Source organism: Oryx dammah, unplaced genomic scaffold (genome assembly GCF_014754425.2).
Source record: "Oryx dammah isolate SB20612 unplaced genomic scaffold, SCBI_Odam_1.1 HiC_scaffold_23, whole genome shotgun sequence".
Lineage (NCBI taxonomy): Eukaryota > Metazoa > Chordata > Mammalia > Artiodactyla > Bovidae > Oryx > Oryx dammah.
In genome coordinates, this window is record NW_024070207.1 from 116,074,132 (window position 1) to 116,099,367 (window position 25,236).

Consider the following 25,236-nt stretch of genomic DNA (forward strand, 5'->3'; position numbering starts at 1 on the left):
CTCCTACCCCTACCATTCCCTGTACCTGCCCTCAGCAACTACTAATCTGTTTTCATTCTTTATAGTTTTGCCATTTCAAGAGTTTTATATAGACTTACATAATATGTAACCTTTGGCAATTGCCTTTTTCATTCACCATAATTCCCTGGAGATTTATCTAAGTTGCTGTGTAGATCAATACTTTTTTATTGTTGAGTACTCCATGGTATGTGTGTACCATCGTTTATCTGTTCACCAGTTGAAGGATTTCTGAGTTGTTAACAGTTTTTGGCTATTTGCAGTAGAGCTACTGTGAATGCTCATGTATAGGTTTCTGTATGAACATCAGTTTTCACTTCTCTGGGCTAACACCCAAGAGCACAGTTAGTTGCAGGGTCCTATGATAATTATAAGCTGAGTTTTGTAAACTATTGCCAAACTGTTTTCCAGTGTAGCTGTACCATTTTATAGTCCCACTAGCAATGTATGAATGATCTAGTTTCTTTGCATGTGTATTTCTACTCTTTCTTTTTTATTATTAATATTTTAAAAAAGTTTTTTATTAAAAAAATTTGGGGAGTGCTGCAGCACATGGCATGTGGGATGTTAGTTCCCTGACCAGGGATCAAACTCATGGCTTCTGCAGTGTAAGCACTGAGTCTTAACCACTGGACCACCAGGGAAGTCCCTTTGTTCTTTCTATTGTTCTTTCTTCCTTCCTCATGCTCCAAAGTTCCTTTTTCATCACATCCTTTTCGTCAGATGATTTTCCTTTAGCCATTTTTAAGGGTAAGTCAGCCTTGACATTTTTTTAGTTTTCTTTTGTCTAGGGATGTCTTTATTTTTCCTTCATTTCTGAATGATAGTTTTGTCTGAAATAAAAATTACTGTTGAGATTTCAATCTTTCAGTACTTGAAAATGTTTTCCTTATCAAAATGTTGTTCAAACAGAATCCAGCACAGAAATGAGTTCTGAAGCAGAGAATCATGGAAGTGTAATAAAAAATGACGGTGACCAACAAATGGATTCAGAACCTTTCTTCGTAGCTTCTGGATTTGGTGAGTTTGAAGTGACACCTATTATGGGTAGTACTCTAATTTAGACCCATCAGCATTCTTAATATGAATTCTTAGTGATTGTTTTTTTGACATTAGACTTTTCATTTTGAGATATTTCAGAATCAAATGTAGTTGCAAGAAGTAATACAGAGAGATCTTATGTACTCTTTACCCAATATCTCCCAACAGTATTATTTTACAAAAATATAGTAAAATATGACAACTAAGATTTTGAGATTGATATGATCCACAGATCTTTTCAGATGTATTCAGTTTTACTTGTATTTGTGTGTGTGTGTGTGTGTGTGTGTGTGGTGTGTGTGTGTGTGTGTATGTGTGTATGTGTGTGTGTTGGTTCTCTGCACCTTTGTAAAGTGTTAAGGTTTGGATATTCACCACTACCAGTCATGATACAGAATCGTTCTGTCATTCTCAAGAACCATCTTTTGCCTTTTTATAAACATACCCACATCTTTCTTGTCATTCCTTAACTGCCTTCATCTGCAACCCATCCAAATATTAATGTGTTCTCTCTATAATTTTGTCATTGCAAGAAAATGTTCTATTAATCGACTCATATTATTTAATATTTCAGTTCATTTGAGTTCAGTCCCTCAGTCGTATCCGACTCTTTGCAACCCCATGAACTGCAGCACCCCAGGCTTCCCTGTCAATCACCAACTCCCAGAGCCTATGCAAGCTCATGTCCATTGAGTCGGTGATGCCATCCAACCATTTCATCCTCTGTTGTCCCCTTCTCTTCCTGCCTTCAATCTTTCTCAACATCAGGGTCTTTTCAAATGAGTCAGCTCTTCATATCAGGTGGCCAAAATATTGGCATTTTAGCTTCAACATTAGTCCTTCCAATAAACGCGCAGGACTGATTTCCTTAAGGATGGACTGGTTGGATCTTGCAGTCCAAGGGACTCTCAAGAGTCTTGTCCAACACCACAGTTCAAAAGCATCAATTCTTCTGCACTCAGCTTTCTTTATAGTCCAACTCTCAGATCCACACATGACTATTGGAAAAACCATAGCCTTGACTAGACAGACCTTTGTTGGCAAAGTAATGTCTCTGCTTTTTAATATGCTGTCTAGGTTGGTCATAACTTTCCTTCCAAGGAGTAAGCGTCTTTTAATTTCATGGCTGCAGTCACCATCTGCAGTGATTTGGGAGCCCAGAAAAATAAAGTCAGCCACTGTTTCTACTGTCCCCATCTATTTCCCATGAAGTGATGGGACTGGATGCCATGATCTTAGTTTTCTGAATGTTGAGCTTTAAGCCAACTTTTTCACTCTCCTCTTTCACTTTCATCAAGAGGCTTTTTAGGTCCTCTTCACTTTCTGCCATCTGGGTAGTGTCATCTGCATATCTGAGGTTATTGATATTTCTCCCAGCAATCTTGATTCTAGCTTGTGCTTCTTCCAGCCCAGCGTTTCTCATGATGTACTCTGCATATAAGTTAAATAAGCAGGGTGACAGTATACAGCCTTGATGTACTCCTTTTCCTATTTGGAACCAGTCTGTTGTTCCATGTCCAGTTCTAACTGCTTCGTGACCTGCATATGGGTTTCTTAGGAGGCAGATCAGGTGGTCTGGCATTCCTATCTCTTTCAGAATTTTCCAGTTTATTGTGTGATCCATACAGTCAAAGACTCCCTTGAGATCCATCCAAGTTTTTGCATGTATTAGTAGTTCCTTCCTTTTTTGTTGCTGAGCACTATTCCATGGAATTGGTGTACCATGATTTATCTGTTCGCCTAATGAAGGATATCTGGGTTGTTTCCAGTTTTTAAGTATTAAGAGTAAAGTTGCTGTAAACATTCTTGGTGCAGGGTTTTGTCTGAACATAGTTTTCGTTTCCCTATGATAAATGCTCCAGAGCACAGTTGCTGGGTAGTATGATAACTGCATGTTAAGTTTTATAAGAAACAGGCAAACTATTTTCAGAATGATTGATTTTATAGTCCCACCAGCAATGTATAAGTAATTGATTCTCTCTGCATCCTCACTGGCATTTAGTATTTTCACTATTTTTTAAAATTTTATTCATTCTGATAGGTATACATTAATACTTTGTTGTGGGTTTAATATGCATTTGCCTTGGATAATGGTGTGCAGCATCTTCACATGTGCTAATTTTCCATCTGTATGTTCTTTATCTGAAATGTCTGTTCATTAATTTTTTTCTTTTTTTTATTGCTGTGTTTTGGGAGTTATTTAGATATTTGGGATACTAATCTTTTGTTGTTTATGTGGTTTGCAAATATTTTCTTCCTATCTGCAGCTTTCCTTGTCACCCTTTCTACAGGTGTTTTTGTTTTGTTTTGCAGAGAGAAAATTTTTAATTTTTTGAGGTTCAATTTATACTTTCTTTTTATGGATTTTACACTTTTAGTATAGAGTCTATGAACTCTTTGTCTAGTCTTTGATCCCCAATTTTTTCTCCTATGTTTTTTCTAAAGGTTTTATATTTTACAGTTCACATTTGAGTTAATTTTGTATAAGGTGTGAGATGTAGGTTGAGGTTCTTCCTTTTTTTCCCCTATGCCTATCCAGGTGCTGCAGCACAATCTTTGCTCCATTGAATTGCTTTTATACAGTAATAAAAAACCATTAGATCTATTTCTGGGTTCTCTATTGTTTTCCACTGATCTATGTTTCTACCCCTCTGCCAAACCACAACCTTGTGATTGTTGTTGTTATATAGTAAACGTTGTCATCAGGTAGTTTGATTCCTCCTACTTTATTCTTCTTTTTCAACAATCATTTTAAATATTCTAGGTCCTGTGCCTTTCCATCCTCATTTTAGAGTAAGCTTGTTTATGTTTCCCCCCAAAATTGCTGGGATTTTGATGGCAATTGTTTTAAACCCACAGATCAACTTGGGCTTGTAGATTCCTTTTTGGGGGGAGCTTTTTTTTGTTTGTTTTTCTTTTGGGGGGAGCTTTTTAATTGCAAATCTAATTTCCTTGATGGTTATAGGACTATTTAGATAGTCTCTGTCAGAGAAAGAAGGCAATGGCACCCCACTCCAGTACTCTTGCCTGGAAAATCCCATGGATGGAGGAGCCTGGTGGGCTGCAGTCCATGGGGTCACTGAGGGTCGGACATGACTGAGCAACTTCACTTTCACTTTTCACTTTCAAGCATTGGAGAAGGAAATGGCAACCCACTCCAGTGTTCTTGCCTGGAGAATCCCAGGGACAGAGGAGCCTGGTGGGCTGCTGTCTATGGGGTCGCACAGAGTCGGACATGAATGAAGTGACTTAACAGCAGCAGCAGATTGTCTCTGTAATCTTGGTTAAGTTTTAGTATTTGTAATTTTGGGAGAATTGGTACAGTTCTTCTAAGTTATCAAATCTGTGAGGGTAAACTGAAAGTATTCCCTATTATCTTTTTAATGTCTGCTAAATATCCCATTGCATTCCTGATATTGATGATTTGTATCACCTCTTTTATTTTTGTGAGTCTTTCTAGAGGTTTATTAGCTTTATTAATCTTTTTTGAGGTACCAGCTCTTTGCTTCATTTCTTTTCCTATTTTCCATATTTTCATTTTCATTGATTTCTGCTTTTTATTATTTCATTATTTTTTGTATATTTTGTGTTTCTTTTACTCTTCACTTTTGGTGCAGGAACTTTGATTATAGATTTGGGACTTTTTCCTCTCTTCTAATGTAAGAATTTAGTGCTGTAAATTTCACTTTCATTATTACTTTAGTTGCATCCCATATATTTTGATGTGTTGTATTTTTATTAAGTCCTATACATTTTATCATGTCCATGGAAATGTCCTCTTTATGTATTAATTAGAAATATACTGTTTAGTTTCTAAGTGTTTAAAGATTTTCTTCTTTCTATTATTGACGTCTGATTTGATTCCATTATGGTCAGACAATATACCATATATTATTTCATTTCTTTTAAATTTGTTGAGATTTTTCTCTGGCTCAGAATGTGGTCTGTCTTGGTGAATGATGCACAGGCATTTGACAAAAATATGTATTCTGCTTTTATTGGATGGAGTGAGTGATAGTCACTCAATCGTGTCCGACTCTTGGCGACCCCAGGGACTATAGCCTGCAAGGCTCCTTTGTCCATGGAATTCTCCAGGCAAGAATACTGGAGGGGGTTGCCATTTCCTTCTCTAAAATGAGAATCCTGTTGGTTGATTGTCTTGTTTGGGTCTTCTATATCTTTGCTGCTTTTTCTGGTTGTTCTACCAGTTGCTGAGAGGAGGGTGTTGAGGTCCTCAGATATAACTGTAGATCTGATTATTTCTCCTTTGAACTGTTTCACTTTTTGCTTCATGTATTTTGAGACTCTGTTGTTTGGTATATTAAGGATTGTTATGTCTTCCTGGGGGGTTGAACCTTTCATCCTTTTGTCTCTAGTAACTTTGTTTGCTCTGAAGTCTACTTTTTAAAAAGATTTATTTATTTTTGGCTCTACTGGGTCTTCATTGCTGTGCCTGGGTTTTCTCTAGTTTCCATATGTGGGCTTTTCATTGCAGTGGCTTCTCTTGTTGTGGAGCGTGGGCTCTAGGAGGGCTGGCTTCAGTAGTTGAACTGTGTCCCCTGGATTGGCAGGTGGATTCTTAACCTCTAGATCACCAGGGAAGCCTGTGAAGTCTATTTTATCTGATATCCATATAACTACTCTTTTTTATTGTTAATATTTGCACGGTATATTTTTCTATCATTTTACTTTCAATTTATTGATGTCATTGAACTTATAGATTTTCTTGTAGATGGCATATAGTTGGGTCTTGTTTTTATTTACTTTATCCATTGCTGCCATTTAATTGATATGGTTAAGTCATTTACGTTTAAAGTGATTATTGATATCAGGGTTTTAAGTCTGCCATTTTATTATTTTTTCTTTGTTTCCTGATTTTATTTCTTGCATTTCTGTGGGTTACCTGAACATTTTCTAGTATTTCATCTTGATTTATTTGTTTTTGAGTATATTGCTTCGTATAGTTTTCCTTCTGGTCACTCTGGGTGTTGTTACATATGTATGTGGCTTGTCACAGTCTGCTGGTATCAACACTTTACTCCTTAGAATGATGTGTTGAAACTTTAACTCTAGTTTCCTTTGCCCTTCTCAATTTTAACTATCATTGCCTTAGTGTCAAATGGTATTCTCATTTCAGTCATTACATATGAATTATAAAACTGATGATAGTATTGTATTTGCCCATATTTCTGCTCTTTCTGTTCTTTATTCCTTTTTATTATTGAATAATATTCTGATATTGAATTTACCAGAGTTTGTTTAACCATTCACCTGTTGAAAGACATCTGGGTTATGTAGTTTTTGGCTATTATGAATAAAGACGTTAAGAACACTCACATGCAGATTTTTGTCATCATGAGCTTCTATTTCTCATTGCCAAATTTCTAAATGCCCCAGAAATTGCTGTGTCATGTAGTAATTACAGGTTTAGTTTTATAAGAAACTTCCAAACTGTTTTCTAGTTTGTTCCATTTTACATCTCTCCCAGCAAAGTATGAATGATTGAATTTCTCTGCATGCACTTTCCTGCTCTTTTTATTGTTCTTTCTTCCTTCCTGATGCTCCAAGATTCCTTCTGTCATCATAACCTTTCTGTTTCAAGATCTTCCTTTTGCCATTATTTAAGAGTAGGACTGCTAGTGACAAACATTTTAAATTTTCTTTTGTCTGATAATGTTTATTTGCCCTTCAGACCTGAAGAATAGTTTCCTCTATACAGAATTCGCAATTGAGACTTCTTTTCTTTTAGCATTTGTACCTGTAAAAGTATTGGTGACAGAAGAAAACAGCACGGAAAACAGACCTGAAACAATGGATCACCCAACTGTATTGGAAGATGACAATACCCAAGCTTCTTCCTCATCATGTGTCCTCAGGCCTTCCAGTTTTGGTGAGTGTGCAATGACACTATTTAACCTATATTCTTCAGCTTACTTGGGACTTCCCTGGTGGCTCAGATGGTAAAGTGTCTGTCTACAGTGCGAGAGACCCGGGTTCAATCCCTGGGTTGGGAAGATCCCCTGGAGAAGGAAATGGCGATCCACTCCAGTATATTGCCTGGAAAATCCCATGGACAGAGGAGCCTGGAAGGCTACAGTCCATGGGGTCGCAAAGAGTCAGACACGACTGAGTGACTTCACTTCAGCTTACTTGATACAAACATTTTTTTCCTATTCTGAGGACAGGTGATATTAGTAATAAGGAATAATATTTATTGAGTATGTACTATGTGCAAGACACTGTCCTGATCAACTGACATGCCTCTTCTCTTTTAATATTCATAATGACTTCATGATGTAGCTACTTGTATTACCCACATTCCCAAAATCACAGAGCTGGTGAGTGGCAGTTCTAGAACTCTAACCCAGTTCTCTCTGACTTTAAAGTTCATGTTTCTTAACATCTCTTGTGTTGCCTGTCAAGCCACAGTGGCAGAGATGAGAACACCCCAGGTTCTGTGGCCTCTAAGGTCAAGTCTTCCTAATACTTACTAGTTATATGTCCCTACTTCTAAGTAGGTAATCTGTTATTAATATCCATGGGCAGGGCTCAACATACTTTTTCTGTAAAGGGCTAGATAATAACTATTTTAGGCTTTGTGGGTCATCTAGTGTCTGTCACACCTACTCAGCTCTGCTGCTGTAGTATGAAAGCAGCCACAGGTGTAGGTAAGTGAATCAATGTGGCTGTGTGCCAATCCAACCTTATTTACCAAATCTGCTGGTGGGATTGGCCTGTGGACTGTGGTTTGGTGATTGTCATCCCAGAGGAGACCCTTTTTCTTTAAATTATTTTATTACCCAAACTAGAAGAAACTTAAAAAATTGTGTTCTTTGTATAAAGTAGGCACTGTGATATGCTGTTGTTAGAAGTATAAATTTGAGAAAACTTTCTGAAGGGTAATTTGTTTAAAAATCTGTAAAAGTATTCATTTTACTCGACTCAGTAATCCCACTTCTATCCAAAGGTATAATAAAAAAGATTTGCATTAATATTGGTACAATAATTAATTTTTATAGACTCATGAGAAATTGGAAACAGTTCAATAAGCAACCATAGAGAATTAGTTACATATATACCTGGTGTATACCACGATATATGAGGCAGTAAGCATAACAGTTTGGAAAAGACAATGGCACCCCACTCCAGTACTCTTGCCTGGAAAATCCCATGGACAGAGGAGCCTGGTAGGCTGCAGTCCATGGGGTCTTGAAGAGTCGGACACGACTGAGCGACTTCACTTTGACTTTTCACTTTCATACATTGGAGAAGGAAATGGCAACCCACTCCAGTGTTCTTGCCTAGAGAATCCCAGGGATGGGGGAGCCTGATGGGCTGCCGTCTATGGGGTCGCAGAGAGTCAGACACAACTGAAGCGACTTAGCAGCAGCAGCAGCAGCAGCAGCAGCAAGCATAACAGTTAAAAGCACGGACTACTGAGTCGGACTGCCTGTGTTCAAATCCTGGCTTTGTGTCTTACTAACTATATGACCTAATATTCTCTGACCTAAATATTAGTTTCTTTATCTGTGAAGTGACAAAAATTATAGTGCCTACTTTGTAGAATTGTGAGGATCAAATGGGATAATTCATTTAAAGCTCTTAACACAGTGCCCAGAACATAAGTGCAACATAAATGTCACTTGTCAGGAAAATCATGATGATAGGAATACAGACTTGGAAAAAAAAGGAAAATGGAGAATATGCAAAGTATAATGATAACTGAAAAAAAGCAGGATCCAAGCTACATATAAGGTATAGTTTCAGTTTTGTGTTGAGAAAAAAGAATAGAAAACATTAGGTTTGAGGCACTTGGCATAACACCAGACAGACTTAACTTATAAAACTAGCTCTATAACCAGCAGCATGAACTTGTTCAAATAACTTACCTTTGTTGGGCCTCAGTTTCTTCATCTGTTAAGTGAGAATAGGTTGTTAGGATGATGAAACTGAGCTTATAGATGTAAAATATTTAGCACAGTGCTTGATATACAGTAGATACTCTATAAATGATATTTTGAAAAAATGTCAAATTATATCCACTCACACTTTCTAAATTGTCTTCAGGGACCATATACTCACTCAGTAATATACCTCTGAGTGTACTTTTACAATTTAGAAGGGAGCAATGGGATCTCAGAGCAACGTGATTATATATGCACCTGTGGCCTAAGAATTAAATTTATTCAAGACAATGAACTGATTAGTTCAAGTACAGCAAATTCAAGACTAACAAAGGTGAAACATGCTAACAGTTATGCAGATGACATCAAATAGACTCATTTAAGAAAAAGATGAAATAAGTATAGAAAATAATTCACTCAAGTAGAAAATTTGTGAATTAAAAATCAATTAGTTTAATATTCTTAGACACTTTATTGGTAACCTTGCATGAAAAAAACAAGGATTTTAATTTTCCCCTATATTTTTAAAGGATATCTTGGTGATCCAAGAAGAAATGTCAGAATGCTTGATATTCATTTGATGGCTGTACAAAAGAAGGCCATACCTAGGCATGCAGCCTGCTACTTGGTTCGTATTTTGTTCTCCAAGGAAATCCTGATTTCCAGCTCAGTAGGTATCAGTTCCCAAGGCTGCCAATCCCTGGATCCAAACAAAATGGCTGCAATAAGAGGTATGTAGGGACTTCCTTGGTGGTTCAGTGCCTAAGACTCTGTGCCTCCACTGCAGAGGGTGTGGGCTTGATCCCTGGTCAGGGAACTAAGATCCCACATGTCACACGGCATGGGGAAAAGAATAGAGGTATGTAAAGTCATTATAGGATCTTTGCTCATTTAGTTATCTGATGGGTGTTATTGAAGAAATAATGATAAAGTATGTGTAAATCTTAGAACTGTTCACTTTTTCACCTTGTCTAACCTAGATTTTTACAGTTTAGTAGTGTATAATGGGTAGCAACTTCTAAAGAATAAAACGTGTTCATAGACTGATTAAATAAGATAAACTTTATTGGTTATAGTTGCTTATGGTTAATACTAGGTCAATTCTTCAGTGCGGAAACTTGGCACTAAAAAATAAGGAAAAAGCCAAAATAAGAAAAAGTGGGAAAATAAAGCACGTTTCATTGCTAGGAACTGACAACACAGAAATAGCATCTCATAATTAATCCACTCTGGCCTCCTGCCTTCTTGTTTTCCAGTAATGTGTATGGAGGTCCTGGAACTCTTAGGCACTAAGAATACAATGAATAAGTAGTTCTGACCACAGGAGTTCACAGTCTAGAAAAGGACACATTGGGGAAACAGATCAATTCCATTCCAGTGTGGTAATGTGGAAACTCAGAGAGCAGAGCACCTACTTTGAGGGTATTAGGGAGGACTTCCTAAGGACAAAACATTTAGAAAGATTCCTTAGGTACATAAAGAAAACAGGAAGAGTGTTCTAGGCAGAGGGAGTAGCTTGTGGGGAAGATAGACATGTAATATGCACAAGGAACTGGATCATGAGGTGATAATGTTTGTAATAATACTGTTTTCTCCTTACAGGTTTCCTTCTGTTTTTAGATCTAATTTATCCATAGGGTTATTAAAGGGTACTAGAACCTGAAATAATTGACTTTTTGTAACACATTTTTTTTTTCCCTAAAGCACCAAAACCTCATCATGGGCTCCTTAGGTCAGTGTTTTAGGGAATTGCACATTAGAAGAAATGAGATATTCAGCTAAGCATCCTCTTTGAGTAGAATTCCTAAACTCTTACTTAGAGAAAAGAATGACAATGAAAAAGAGAAAATTTCAGTATTTTAAATAAATTTTTTGTCAGTTTCTTTGTTATTTCCCCCTTAATTTTCATGAATTCTTGGTGCTATTTGCAGAACATCTGGCAGCAGTTTTTCCCAACTATGATTTGAGTGAACATGGAGAAGAGTGGCAAGCCTGTATTTCCGATATCAATTCTCTGATCCACAATTTATGTTCGAGAAGAACACCAGTAAGTGATTTTTTTATCTAAATATGGTCACTGCTGTATAAGTACATACTGCATACAACTCCAGAACTAATGGTATGACATACAAGATCTTCAGTCCATGTGCTCAAATTCTTTAGTTTAGAGGCAAGGTGTGTTCTCTTGCATCCTGCCTGTTCATTTCACTCGTTGACATTTTGTGCCCCATAAAAATATCCTAAAGATAAAATAAATATGGTGTTATAATTAGTATATTTCAAGCCAAGGGTTACACCAGAAAAAGATGTCAACTACAAAGATATTTGGCAAGTCTTTTTCAGGATCCCACTGAGTAACACATAAAAGAGCAGACTGTGGTGCTACTTAGCTATTCTAATGGTAGTTAGGAATGGCACAGAAGAAAAGGAAGGTACTTCATTACTTGTTCACTTTCAGTGATGGCAGGAACTGGTGAAAATGATGCATATCATGAGGTTAAGTTTTCACAGATATTTTATAATCTGTATAGCTACACGGTAAGTGGGAATCTGACTTCTCTCTCACCAGTCCTATCTTCAGAGTGCATTTGAGTTTGTTTGTTTGTTTTTTTTAAACACAAACAGGTCAGTAGGGAAGAGAGTCATGTCCATTGCCTTCTGATGAAGCATTTAACATAATGACAATTCTTAACTTTCACCCACCTCTTTAAAGCCCCCATTTTATTCTCACCATATCTAGTCACTCATGTGTCTCTAGAGTAAGTTGATGGAAACTGTTTGCCAAGAATATTTGTAGCTGAGCTTATATTTTCTTGGTGAATGGCTTGATTTCAGTGATAACTCAAGCACCATCTGTATGAAACCAAATCTGCTTATTTTTCACATTCCCTTTTATATCCTACAAAATTACACCTTAAACATTTGAATGTAAAATTATGATACTGCCTGGAAATGGTAATTTGAATATTGCTTAGGCATCAGAAGAGAAGCAGCATCTGCCAGTGCCTGCTGTGTCCTTGATTAGGAGAAGGATAGGTCCTTTCTACTCAAAGTGGGTCCATGGACCAGCAGCTGCAGCACTGGAAAGCTTGTGAGAAATGCAGTCTTGAGTTTCATACCAGACTAACTGAGGCAGAATTTGAATTTTAGCCAGACCCCCAGGTGATTTTTGTGCACATTGAAGTTCGAGAAGCCCTAATCTAGAGCAGTGGTCAACTCTAGGTATATGTTAAAAACATGTGAGGCACTTAAAAAAAAAGTTAGTAATGCTGGAGCTCTCCCACTCCCTCCACCAGAGATTCTGGTTGAATTTGCCATGAGTGGGGCCCCAGCACTGCTTTAAGAAAACACAAGATCTCTAGGGTAATTCAAATGCTCAAATGTACAGACAGATTAGAAGACCACTGGGGAAAGAGAAAAAAAAATTAAGAAAAAACAACCTCAAAGTTGTCATCTTTGAGAAACTCATGTATTCATTTATTTATGATATGTTCATTAAGCACTTATTTTGTGCCAACAACTGTTGTTTGTTGTTGTTGTTTAGTCACTGAGTTGTGGTGTCTTGACTCTTTTTGCAACCCCATGGACTGTAGCCCTCTGGGCTGCCTCTGTCCGTGGACTTTCCAGGCAAGAATATTGGAGTGTGTTACCATTTCCTTCTCTAGGAGATCTTCCTGACCCAGGGATTGAACAACCGTTTCTGGCATTGGCAGGCGGATTCTTTACTACTGAGCCACCAGGGAAGCCCGTTTAGTTCGTTAGACTGCTACTACATCCCCCAAGAGCCGACTCATTGGGAAAGACCCTGATGTTAGAAAAGATTGAGGGCAGGATGAGATGGTTGGATGGCATCACTGACTCAATGGACATGAGTTTGAGCAAACTCTGGGAGATGGTGAAGGACAGGGAAGCCTGGTGTGCTGGAGTCAATGGGATCAGGAAGAGTCAGACAATGATTGAGTGACTGAACAACAACAAAGTCCCCCAAGAAGCAGAGAGTCATGGCAGCTGGAGGAGGAATCCACCTATAGTTTTATTTCATGCCACAGAGGATTCCTGTGCTTCAGCCCAGCTGATTAGAAACAGTTGCTTCCTCATCACCCTGGAGGACCCTGGTAGATGATGAAGCATGTCCATATTTTCCCACTATGGGACTTTGTTTATAGATACAATTTTGTGTTTCAACAGAAAACTGTTCATAACAATGGAGGGCCTACCAAACGCAAAAGAGATTCGAATGATGAAAGAGATGGTGATGACAATGCAAGTAGTTCCCAGGTTTCTCAGCAAGAAGCTATCTCAGAAACAAGAGAACATGGGAATTCTCCCCAGAATAGCAGAGCTCTCCCTGAAGGAATTCAAGAACCTTCCACTGATGGTGCAGCAGTCTCTTATGAAACACTAGGTGAGTGTTAAAATAAGTTCTCTTGCTGATAAATGTTGAATCTCAATGATGCATTTGTGGGGCCCTTATTTTTCTGTCTACTTTTATCTATGTTTGAAAATCTTCAATGAGAAAGCTAAACAACTTAAATCTCTTATATCTGTGATTAATGAACTATAGACACCTAGTTCTGAGACTGATAGTTTTCAACATTAAACTAAGTCTATTATTTTTCCTTTGAAAAGTGGTTCTCAGCTGATTCCTTTGACTGGTGTGAACTCTCTCAGGTTAGTCACCCTTCTCTGCAGGTAAAAGAGGAGCTACAGCTGGATGGGCCAGGAGCAGTCCGGGGTCTTGGTCTCTGTGTGCCAGGCACATTGTAGATGCTTCATAAAGTGTTTTTGCATGAATTAATGAATCTTGTTCATCAGAACACTGGCCCTCACTGCTAGCTAAGTGCTGGAGGCATAGCCTGCTTTGTTAGTCTCAAGTAGGGTGGGTTCTGTAGGTGACTGTGCACTCACACCTTGCATGCCTTTCCCCAGGATGCTGGAGTTTAGTGGCACCTGAGGTAGGAAAACTGTTTTCTGTCTTTCCCTGGCCCTCCATGTCAGCCCTAAGTAGACTATTACCTATGACTCTGATCAGACAAAATTATTTAAATAATGTATCTTTATAGTATATTTTTTCCATTATAATCAGGTTGTATGTACACCATGGAAACAAACTCTGGTCAAATTATACCACCACAACAAGATCACTGGGCAAATAGTTCCTAGATTAAAAGGAGCAGAGAACAAACAGCCACAGGTTGGAGCCTGAGCAGCCCTGAGACCATGGCATCTGGGGTCCATTGATATCTCTGGGGCTCTGTGTCTGTAGCTTCCATGATTTTTAGGTTCTAGTTTTCTATTGTCATTGTTCAGATTCCCAGGAGAGGGAGTCCAGTTTGGGCAGCTTAGGTCACAGGTCTCTGACCCTGACTCAGCTAGAATCAGAGGACAGGGCAGGTAAGCAGATGGTGAGCCAGGCAGCCATCACAATTTATGTGTAGTCTATTATGCCATTTTTTTGAAAACTGGAATATATTTTGGAGGAAAGAAAAGTTTCCACAATCAAGATACCTTAACAAACTATTGTGGACATTTTAATTTTCTCCCAGCTTTTTTTTCTTATGAACATTTTAAAGACTTATGGTCTCCATATAATTACTCTTCTTTTAAATATATGTTTTTCCTTAAAAATATCCAGTCTTCATAATCATTTCATTTTAACAGGCATATAACATTTCATTGAGTAAGTATAACATAATTTATTTAGCTACTTCCCTCTTTTTGTTGTTATTTTTTGTTTTTCATTTGAAGACTTTTTAGAGAAAATCATCAGTCATGAAAATCATGCCACCAAAAAGGAAGAATTGTACATATTTTGGATTCTTTTAAATTACGTCCTCAGAATTTGAATTACCAGGTTAAATAAATAGTATTTACCTTTTTTTCTGAACTCGATAAATATTGCTAGATTAACCTTACAGATTAACCTTACAGATGTTAAGTCTTTGGACCCACTGAGTGAATTTTTAAAATAATTTAATATCTCTTGCCAATTGTTGGATCTGGGTGATTCAACAGTTTATACTCTTACCCCTTAAATGATGGATTTCCAAGATGAAAAATATGTTTATTGTAAGAATCATATGTTTGTCTAATATATTTTCTTGAACAAGTAATTCTTTGTTATATGTACAATATAATGTTTTTAAGTATGGTTAATTTAATCACTATGGACTGAAGAAAGATGGTGATGATTAGGCTATAGAGTTGAGAAATAAAAACAGGCTTAAAATTTATTTTTAAGTTCAAGTAACTTATCTAAAATACAATATTCTAAGATAAGTTTGTTGATATTTAAATGATAAACAATACCAAATAAAAAAACCTACATTTTAGAATTATAAATATTTTAGTAAGAATCATGATCCTTAATTTTGAAAAAGCCTTTTTTATAAGTAGGAAAACAATTCATGAAAACTACTTAGAATTTTTGATGCAGTAAAAATTAATTTTAAATAATTACTTAGAATTTGTTACCAAATATAATATTAAAACTGATTGTATCCTAAAAGATAGCAGAGTACTGAATTGTCCTCTTAAAAATCAAAGCATGTACCATTATTTCAGGAGTGATTCCTGTCTCATTTCTAATGCTGTCTCATGATACACTAAAAAGTTAAAGCTTTCATTTTTTTAGCCTCTCAATTTCTCATTTTTTTAATTGTAGAAATTTTTATTTGAACTTCATTCCATTGATACATCAGCTTAGGTAAAACTGACATCTTAACTACACTGAATCTTCCAATTTATTAGCACAGTGTAATAGGCAGATTCTGAGGTGACTTCAAGATCGCTGTTTATGCATTGTGCATGCTGAATGCATATCCCCTTGAGTGCATCCTGCTAATGAATGTTAAATCCACTAATCCACACTCAAGGGGAAATGCAAGCTCTCAAATTCTTGAGCCTTGAAAGTTTAACAAAATCAACTTTTCTATTACAACGTTTTAAAAAACTTGAACGTAACATTTGCCATGAAAATCGACATCTTCTTTCCCTTTTGCTTCTAGAATATCTTGGAGATCCAAGTAGAAATATACAGATGCCAAAATCACTTCTGATTACAGCAAAAGAGAAGTCTTGCCCAGAGCTGTCAGCCAGATTCCTTATTCGCAACCTGTTCACAGATGAAGTCCTGATAAGTAGTGTCCATGGCAGTCTGGAGTGTGAAGTGTGCTCCCTGAACGCCAATAAAATTAATGCTCTTCGAGGTTTGTTATATGTTGAGTATGTGAGAATAAATAAAAGCAAAGTGTGTTAGAGAGGATAAAGAAAAATTTATTCAGTTTGTGTAAGTTTTGAGGAGAGAGGCTACTCTTTTACTAATTCCATTAGGGTATGACAGGAGCAGGTTCATGAATGTGTTTCTTTTTGCCTTTGGGTTCTCAGGGCTAATTGCTCTGTCTTGAGCAGCATTATTAGAACAGGAAAGGCATTATCGACTGTGACTTCTGGTATGGACTGCCAGATGAATGGAAACTCAAACACCTTCATTTACTGGGGATCAAAATTGAAGCTGCTGGGCTTTATCAGTTTGCAGAAGTGTTAACAATAGTACAGCAGGTTAATTTGCTAGTTTTCCCTTGTGCACATGAGCATAGTATAGACTTTATCTATGACATAAATAGATGAAATAATAAAGCTTCCAGCAGCAACTCTGTGAAATCTTAAATTTAGACCAAGCAGTAAACAGAATATTTCTTACTTATGTCACTGGTACCCAGCAAAGAGACAGTTCTGAGCCCTGGCCTAATTTCAGTGGGCTGGTTCCTGCCTTCATATCACACATTTCACATCCATCAGATTTGAAGAACACTTGTGTTTCACACTACACTAAAGAAATCTGACTTACAGCACCTTTTGTAAGCATTTGCTATCTCATCTAATCCAGTTGTTTTCAAACTTTTTTTTACTGCAACCCATAGTAAGAAATATGTTTTACATTGTGACTCAGGGTGTGTGTGATTTTTTAAAAAACTGAAGCAAAAAATTCACAAACAAAACTTACTTTTTCTGTAACAGTTATGTTTCAATATTTTCTATTCTATTAACTTTTAAAAAAATTTTTATTTTTACTTTATTTTGCTTTACAATACTGTATTGGTTTTGCCGTACATTGACATGAATATTCTATTAACTTTTATTAAAAAAAAAAGTGCTGCTATTACTGATTTCACGACCCAGAAATTGGTCACAACTTACTGTTTAAACGTCACTGAACCGGGCAAAAAAATCAAAACCCATTTCCTCTTACCTTACAGTAAAAAAAAGAACAGAGTTTGTAACCAGTTTGGAAATGAAGGTGTTTATAGAAGAAATAATCTAATTTTAAAAAATGTGTTTTGATTGCTGATTGGTATCAGCAATGGGTAAACCTCATTATTATTCTATTCTCAATTCACTTTTTATCCTAGGATTTTATAATTTGGAGGGAACTCTTCTGGAAATTAGTAGTCACTGATAAATATGTCCAGAAGCCAAAGATATTGATATAAGAAACTATGATGTGATGCTCTCTGAGAACTCAGTTATCATTTAAGATCTCTTTAGAGAATGGTCCATGTGGAGAAAGTTAATAGGCTGTATATTTGTAATGAGCAAACAACCCTTACTCCTGCCCCTCTCCCCTCCATTTCTGAATATCACAGAACTGGAAAATTATAGCAATAGGAAGTACATTAGGTCCTCTAATACAGCGAATCTTTCAGAGCAGGCATTCTCACTGGCATCTGTCACCTTTGATTCACCATATCTCTTTACTGTGGGATTTTTCAGTGGAGACTACCTCTGGAGTTAAGCATTTCTTATGTGCACAACCAAAATCTTTCCCCACTAAGAAACTTTTATGACTAATGTTTCAGAGAATACATTTTGGGAAACAACCAACCAATTTAGGTTCCTCGTTGCAGTCTGTTGAAAGCTTTGCAGGTACTTGTCTTCCAGTCTATTATCTGTCCCAGTTTTGCTGTCTTTGGGAGATGGGACAAGCCTGCTTTCCATAACTTCTTTTTTGTTAATAAAAATGTGCAGCAGGATAGAACTTGATACTGAATCCAGTGTCATACCACTAAAGCCTCCTTCCAGGCTACCACTGATTTGTTAGCCCTTTGAATATGAAAGGTCTTTTACTTTGTCACATGACGTGCTAAAAAATTTGGACATACACTGTGTTTATGGCATTGTCCTGATTTCCCAGCCTGTTATTTAAATTTTAAAAATCTATTTTATTTGACTAGAATATATTAAATATCACTTCAACATGTAATCAATATAAAAATTACTGACAAGATAGCTTACCCTTTTTCCAGCCTATTAATCCTATCAAAAAGCAGATGACATTAATGTAGCCAAGTAATGCTGGCCTGTAGTGTGATTGCCAGATCCTTTTCTAAGAGCTCAAAGGTACTTAGGAAATTACCTAAGAAAGTATCTAAGAGCAGCTCTGTTCTTGTTAACACCTGTCTTCCCCACCTTTCCCTTTGTCCTCCCACTTTCTCTAAGAGTGCTCCTTGAGGTATGTTGCCCTGTCACCTTTTGTGACAGAAGTTTTCATTTACCTGCAAGATCTAAAGACTCTTATTTCTTTTGTCTGAGATAAACCAAGCAGTGGCAAAGAATTTAGCAGTCATAGCTTCTTGCCTCTAAAATTATGAAAGACACTGCAGCCTCTGGTGTATTAGAGCCTTGTTATTAATAGCATATCTCTGTGATACAATGAATAACATGCTAGATGCGTGTTTGATAAATTTAAGAATAAGGAAAGTTTATATTGGGTACTGAAGAGAGCAGAGGGTTTCCATCCTGGTTATATAGCAAGATGATGGGATATTGGGTGTGTGTGTGTGTGTGTGTGTGTGTGTGTGTGTGTGTGTGTGATTGAAGAATGGTGCTATTTCATATTATCCTTTCAGATGAAAAGATTGTTCAGCTAATTTAATGAAAGTTACAGTCCATGTGTTTTAATTAAAGTCTTAATGACCTTTTAACAGAAAGAGAAATAGTACTAAGGCTGAATAAATTCATTTCTCTGAGAAGTGATTTCTAATTAACTGTCATATTTTGGGACTTCACCAGAGTTTCTCCAGGACATCTACCCGACTTGTGATCTATCGGAAAATGGATACAACTGGAATTCGTGTGTGATGGCTATGAATAGTTGTATTCGTAGTCTTAGATGTGACCTGGAGAGGTCCAAAGATGAATCACAGTCACCTCCAGCAACGACTCCTTCAACAGAGTCCAAGCCAAAAGATACCGACTTAACTGACTAAATGTTAGCCATCCAACCTTTTCTTTTTTGTTATTGTACCAGCCTGTAAGTTTCTCAAGTTACTAACTCCAAAATTAGCCTGTTGTAGTAGCATTGTAGATCAGTATTCACACTTAAAGAAATAAGCTACATTCTTTTTTTGCCCACAAGGGAGGCAGAATTGCATTGGGAAGATAGGCGATGTTTCATCTTATGAGTAAAGTGATGGGCAGTATTCCAATAAGAACCTCTCAATAAGAGAATGGTAGTAAACTCCTAAAGATTGTTATTATTGCTGTTTTAATGTAGAGTAAAGATAGTACATTTAGCTCTTAATGACAGATGTAATCTGAGTGCTAGTGATGCAGATATGAGTAGTGACTCACAGCCATACTTGGCTAGGCAAACCATACCGAGCACAGTAACCTGCTCGTATTGACAGTCAATATGTCAAGTGACTCTGCAGTACAGAGCTTGAGTTAAGCTACACTGTTTCAGAAGGGCTGTATGGCTTACATATATCCAAAAAATCTTACAGATTCTTAATTTCAGATTAATACATCTAAATTAGTCTTCAGCTTCACTATTCACTATTATCTTGCAAATAATTTTATAAACTACTAGTAATAGAGTTAATATAGAAAAGTTAACTTATACCCTAGGCAAGATTAAAATTCAAATTGTACATGCAGATTTAAAATTTGATTTGTATTTTGTGGTATCTCAAATATTTCCTGTATTAGAAGCAGAATTACAAAAACAAAAACTGCATATTTGCAGAAATTTTCCAAGATTTATATAGTTAGCTCTATTATGGTGTTTGTTTATGTAAGTTACTAGACCAGCCCTGTCCAATAGAACTTTCCATTATGTTGGTAAAATTCTATGATTTTACATTGCCCAACATGGTAGTAGCCACCTGTGGCTTTTGAGTACTTGAGATGTGGCTACTTAGATGTAGGAATTACCTTTTAAGTTGTATCTCATTTTAGCTAATTAAAATTAAAATTTAAATAGTCACATGTGGATAGTGGCTACTATATTAGATAGCACAGATTAGAATGCACATTTTTTTTTAAGTGTTTAAAATTGTCCCCACAGTTTGAGTCATAGTTATATACACCCTGGAGAAGGAAACAGCAACCCACTGTAGTATTCTTTTCTTGCTTGGGAAATCGTCATGGATAGAGGAGCCAGGTGGGCTACAAGTTCATGGGGTCAAAAAGAGTAGCTGAGTAGCTTTCATTTCACTTCCATATATATATAACTTTAATATACCCATTGAGCAAAATAAGTTTTATAAAGGTGTTTCAGATCTTATTTAAACTAAATTAGACCTTTTGTATCCAGAACAACAATGTTCAAAATTTCACAGGTCAGTTTTGTTATTGTATTAGTCCAATATTAAACATTTTAAATGCCTGTTCATAAGACTTGTTTTTGATAAGTTTATCTTTAGTGTATTGTTTTCCAAATAAATACAATAAATAAACATCTTGTTTTCTTAATACAGATGCTTTTTTCATGTAATTTTATAGAACTTTTACTAATGTCATCTATACCTATTCCCTGGTGGCTCAGATGGTAAAAGAATCTGCCTGCAATGTGGGAGACCTGGGTTTGATCCCTGTGTTGGGAAGATCCCCTGGAGAAGGAAATAGCAACCCACTCCAGTACTTTTGCCTGGAGAACCTCATGGACAGAGGAGCCTGGCAGGCTAAAGTCTTTAGGGTGGCAAAGTGGACACTACTGAGCGACTAACACTTTCTGCATGGCATTTTTAATTTAATGATAACATTTCCAGCCAGGTTCATTAATGTGGCACAGTTAGAATGTTTGCTTTCTTGCTTGATAAGCAAACAGAATAGTTTAATCCAGTAACAGTAATTTACCATTGTGGGTATAACTGTAGGGATCTTGAAAACTTTGCAAGTGTTTTGTCCTTCCTGGGTAAAACAAGTGTTACTAAAGCATAATATTATTATACTTTAATATTTATTTAAATATATGCCAGTATTTTAATTTTGGTAAGCAAGGCTTCAGTGTTTAGCTCTGGCTTTTACTTTTCTTTATAGCCCATATCCACATCTAGTGAAGTAAGATCTTTGCAACATTAGGCAACAGTGGCGATCTAACCACATTCGCTCTTGTGTAGAAGTAAAGCACTTGTCACTCCCACCTTCACCCCAATTTATTTTAACTCACGTTAAATTTGCAATGAATTTTTTTCACCATGATTAAAAAAACCCTGTACATTCACTCTGAGATGGAATAATTGGGAATCTCAAATGATCAGTAAAATTAATTTGAAAGATTGGCGGGTGACAGGTTTAAATCTCAGGACACCAACACAGGTGGGCAAGAAACACTTTTTCTATATAACACTTCCTATTTTGATTTCACAGCTTTCGGGTGATCTCGCCAGCCCCTTTGGGCCAAGACCCCCGCCCCGCCCCGCCTCTGGGAGTCCCCAGTGGGCAGGGCTAGGTTTTAGCTCATTAGGCTGCGCTGACTGGGTTGGGTAATGCCAGGCTTTCCAGGCAGGGTTCGGTTCTGAATTCCCCTCCACCCTGGGCGGTAGCACGGGACCCCTTCACGAGGTTCCGGCTGTTCTCGTGAGGTTTTCAGCCCCGCGAACCCACTCTCAGCTCCCGCACGGCTGGCCTCCCAGCGTCCAGGTGTCCGCTCCTCTGGGGAGACCGGCCAGGAGACGCTCTCCTCAGCGCTTGCCTGAGTTGGCAAGTCAGGCTCTGAGGCCGGCAGAAATCCTCGTGTGAGGGCCCCGCCGAGGGGCCTGGTCACAGTGCTGCAGGCTGAGCGCAGGGGCTGCTTGGGACTACTGCTCGGGCGCTGCAGGTACGGTCTCAGCCCCGGTACAAGTGCTGGTTTGTTGCCAGTCCCTCGGCCCCTTCTGAGTCACAGTCTGACTCCTAGTGGGCAAGCCCGGTGGGGCGACACTGGAATAGGGGCTCCCACAGAGTGACCCACTTTGTCACTGGCTTCCTGCCACCACCTGCCCCCAGCCCCTTTCCCACCTGAGGACTCGGAGGCTCGGGGGGGACGGCAGTGAGGGGCTGCGCGGGCATGGGGGAGGGGCAGTGTGGTGTGTGGAGCCACTTCCCCGAACTTTCCACGCAGTGTCTGGGGCTCTGCGGTGCAGAGGGTGCTTCAGCCTCACCCCCGCGTTCTAGGCTCCCCTCAGTGGTGTCCTCTTCACGAATGATTGGTGTTTCCCGTGAGGGTGAGCGAAGTCGGAGCAACCTGTGACGCCATCTTGGTGACGTCGCTCTTAGGCTCGGGTTTCAGCCTCCACGCGCTGGAGTGGAAACTTAGCATTAGTTATTCAAGGCGTGTGGTATCTTCTGGATCGGGGGTCAAACTGATCCAGGAAAGACCGGTTTTCCCCTGCATTGACAGGCAGATTATTTACCACTGAGCCACCAGGGAATCCCGTTTTCCATATACTTCTGTTACCGAATTAGGTAACAGACTGCCACTTGGGCCCTAGCCCGGCCAAGGCCCGCATTGCCTCCAGGTGAAGATTCTTTTTATGTTCAGGTTCTGGCAGCCAAAAAGTAAACTCAAGCTGACATCAAAGCAGGGCAAGCTTAACTCAATGGCCAGAGGATGGGAAAGTGAGAACTCACTTTGCCAGTCAACTTCTCTATGTGGGGGTGGGAGGTGGGGGTGGGGGATGTGGTCACGAATAAGGCAAGATTTTTAACCGGCAAGGTTAATAAGGAGGAGTCCTGTACTTTGATTTTCTGGGAATAGGTGGGGTTCTTCCTGGAAATGGAGTGCCATCTCTTTTCTGTCCTTGTATGGTCCTTTGGCATTTGGGTCAGAAGCAGGTCAAACCATCCTGGCGAGGACAGGTGGAGATCTTACTATTACAGTGAGTTGGTAATGAGATGCAGGGCAACCTTTGACCCACTTTGGAAGCTGAACAAGCTTTCACTAGTTTTCTTGTGGATGGATTCTGTTGTTCTTTGCTGTGAACACAGCTAGAGGATATGGTTAGTTTTGGTTTTCTGCTCCTCTGCCTGGATGGGGAGGGGCAGAGGTATGATTCTGTGGCAAGAGTCTTGGGAACACTTCCACGCAGGACCAGCTACTTAAGTGGCTCAGAGGGTAAAGCGTCTGCCTGCAATTCGGGAGACCTGGGTTCGATCCCTGGGTCAGGAAGATCCCCTGGAGAAGGAAGAGGCAACCCACTCCAGTACTCTTGCCTGGAAAATCCCATGGACGGAGAAGCCTAGTAGGCTACAGTCCATAGGGTAGCAAAGAGTTGGACACGACTGAGCGACTTCACTTTAACTTTTTCTTTCATGCAAAATGATGAATTCAAGTTTGATACTGTTTAAATAGCATGGTTTTAATTTTTTTATTATTTAAAAGTTTTTTTATTTGAAAGATAATTGCTTTACAGAATTTTGTTGTTTTCTGCCAAGTATCAACATGAATCAGCCATAGGTATACATATGTCCCTTCCCTCTTGAACCTCCCTCCCTACCTCTCCCCTATAGATTGTTACAGAACCCCTATTTGAGTACCCTGAGTAATACAGCAAATTCGCTTTGGCTATCTATTTTACATATGGTATTGTAAGTTTCCAAGTTACTCTTGCCATACATCTCACCCTCTCTTTCCTCCTCTCCCCCCCCATCCATATGTCTGTTCTCTATGTCTGTTTCTCCTTTGCTGCCCTGCAAATAAATTCATCAGTACCATCTTTCTAATTCCATATATATGCATTTGTATACGATATTTATCTTTCTCTTTCTGACTTACTTCATTCTGTATAATAGGCTCTAGGTTCGTCCACCTCATTAGAACTGACTCAAATGTGTTCCCTTTTATGGCCGAGTAATATTCCATTATATATATATGTATCACAGCTTCTTCATCCATTCATCTGTTGATGGACATCTAGGTTGCTTCCATGTTATAGCTATTGTAAATAGAATAGCATGGTTTTAATTTTTAACATTTTATTTTGGGATAATTTTGGACTTACAAAAGAGTTGCAAAAGTAGTACAGAGAGTTTCCGTACACCCTTCACCCAGCTTTTGTAAATGTGAAACAGTTATCAAAACTCAGAAATTAACATTGGTACAGTGCTGTTAACTCCAGACTTCATGTGTATTTCACCAGGTTTTCTGCTAAAGTTCTTTTTCACTTTCAGAAGTCAATCCAAGATCCTATGTTTTATTTAATTTTCATGTGTCCTTAGCCTCCTCCCACCTGTGACAGTTCTCAGTATTTCCCTGTTTTTCCTGACTTTAATACTTTTGAATGAAGAGTACTGATCAGTCATTTTGTAGAATGTCCCTCAATTTGAGTTTGTCTGATGTGTTCTTGTGATTAGACAGGTTTTGCATTCTTGGGAAGAACACCCTAGAGGTGATGTGCTCTTCTCAATATCACAACCTTCTCAATTTTTCAGTGAAATGGTTATAAGAAGGTTCAGTGGTTTGCCCCAGATGAGAGCTGCTAGTGCCAAAGCCAGGACTAGACCTCAAGTCTCACTTTTATGCTAGAGTTGTTAGTGCAAATCTGTAAATTCTTTCATGTATTCTTCAATACTACTGAATTATTCAGCAGTTGCCTTTTAGGATTATGACTGCTGAGCCCTTGTTTGGTTCCTGCACAATGAAGTAGGGGGAAGGGAAGACTGGATGATCAATGGACAGAAATCCTAAAAGAAAAATAGTACGGTTGACCCTTGAACAACATGGAAATTAGGGGCTCTGACCCTCTGCAAAGTCAAAAATCCATGTATAATTTATAGCCAGCTCTTTCTGTATACCTGGCTCCTCTGTGTTTGCAGTTACTCTGAATCTGAGGTTCCACATTGGCAAATTCAGCCAGCTGTGGATTGTGTAGTATTTACTGTTGGGGAAAAAATCCACATATAAGTAAACCCACACAGCCCAGACTTAAGTTGTTCAAGGGTCCCCTGTACTTTCAAATGCTCTGAAGTTGAGCACTTGCTCAGTGACTCTGCCAGTTCATGAATGGTAGGG

General features: G+C 38.2%; 1 protein-coding gene across 1 annotated transcript in view; it reads left to right on the forward strand.

The window, feature by feature from the left end:
* Positions 1-17,757, forward strand: part of BEND2 (BEN domain containing 2) — a 52,475-nt gene extending 34,718 nt beyond the window's left edge. Inside the window, exons 7-13 of the mRNA XM_040265362.1 lie at positions 931-1,038; positions 6,809-6,949; positions 9,494-9,694; positions 10,895-11,010; positions 13,152-13,368; positions 15,971-16,171; positions 17,609-17,757. Of these exons, the coding sequence (XP_040121296.1) occupies positions 931-1,038; positions 6,809-6,949; positions 9,494-9,694; positions 10,895-11,010; positions 13,152-13,368; positions 15,971-16,171; positions 17,609-17,757 (1,133 nt within the window). The remainder of the gene's footprint in view (positions 1-930; positions 1,039-6,808; positions 6,950-9,493; positions 9,695-10,894; positions 11,011-13,151; positions 13,369-15,970; positions 16,172-17,608) is intronic.
* The last annotated feature ends 7,479 nt before the right edge of the window (positions 17,758-25,236 follow it).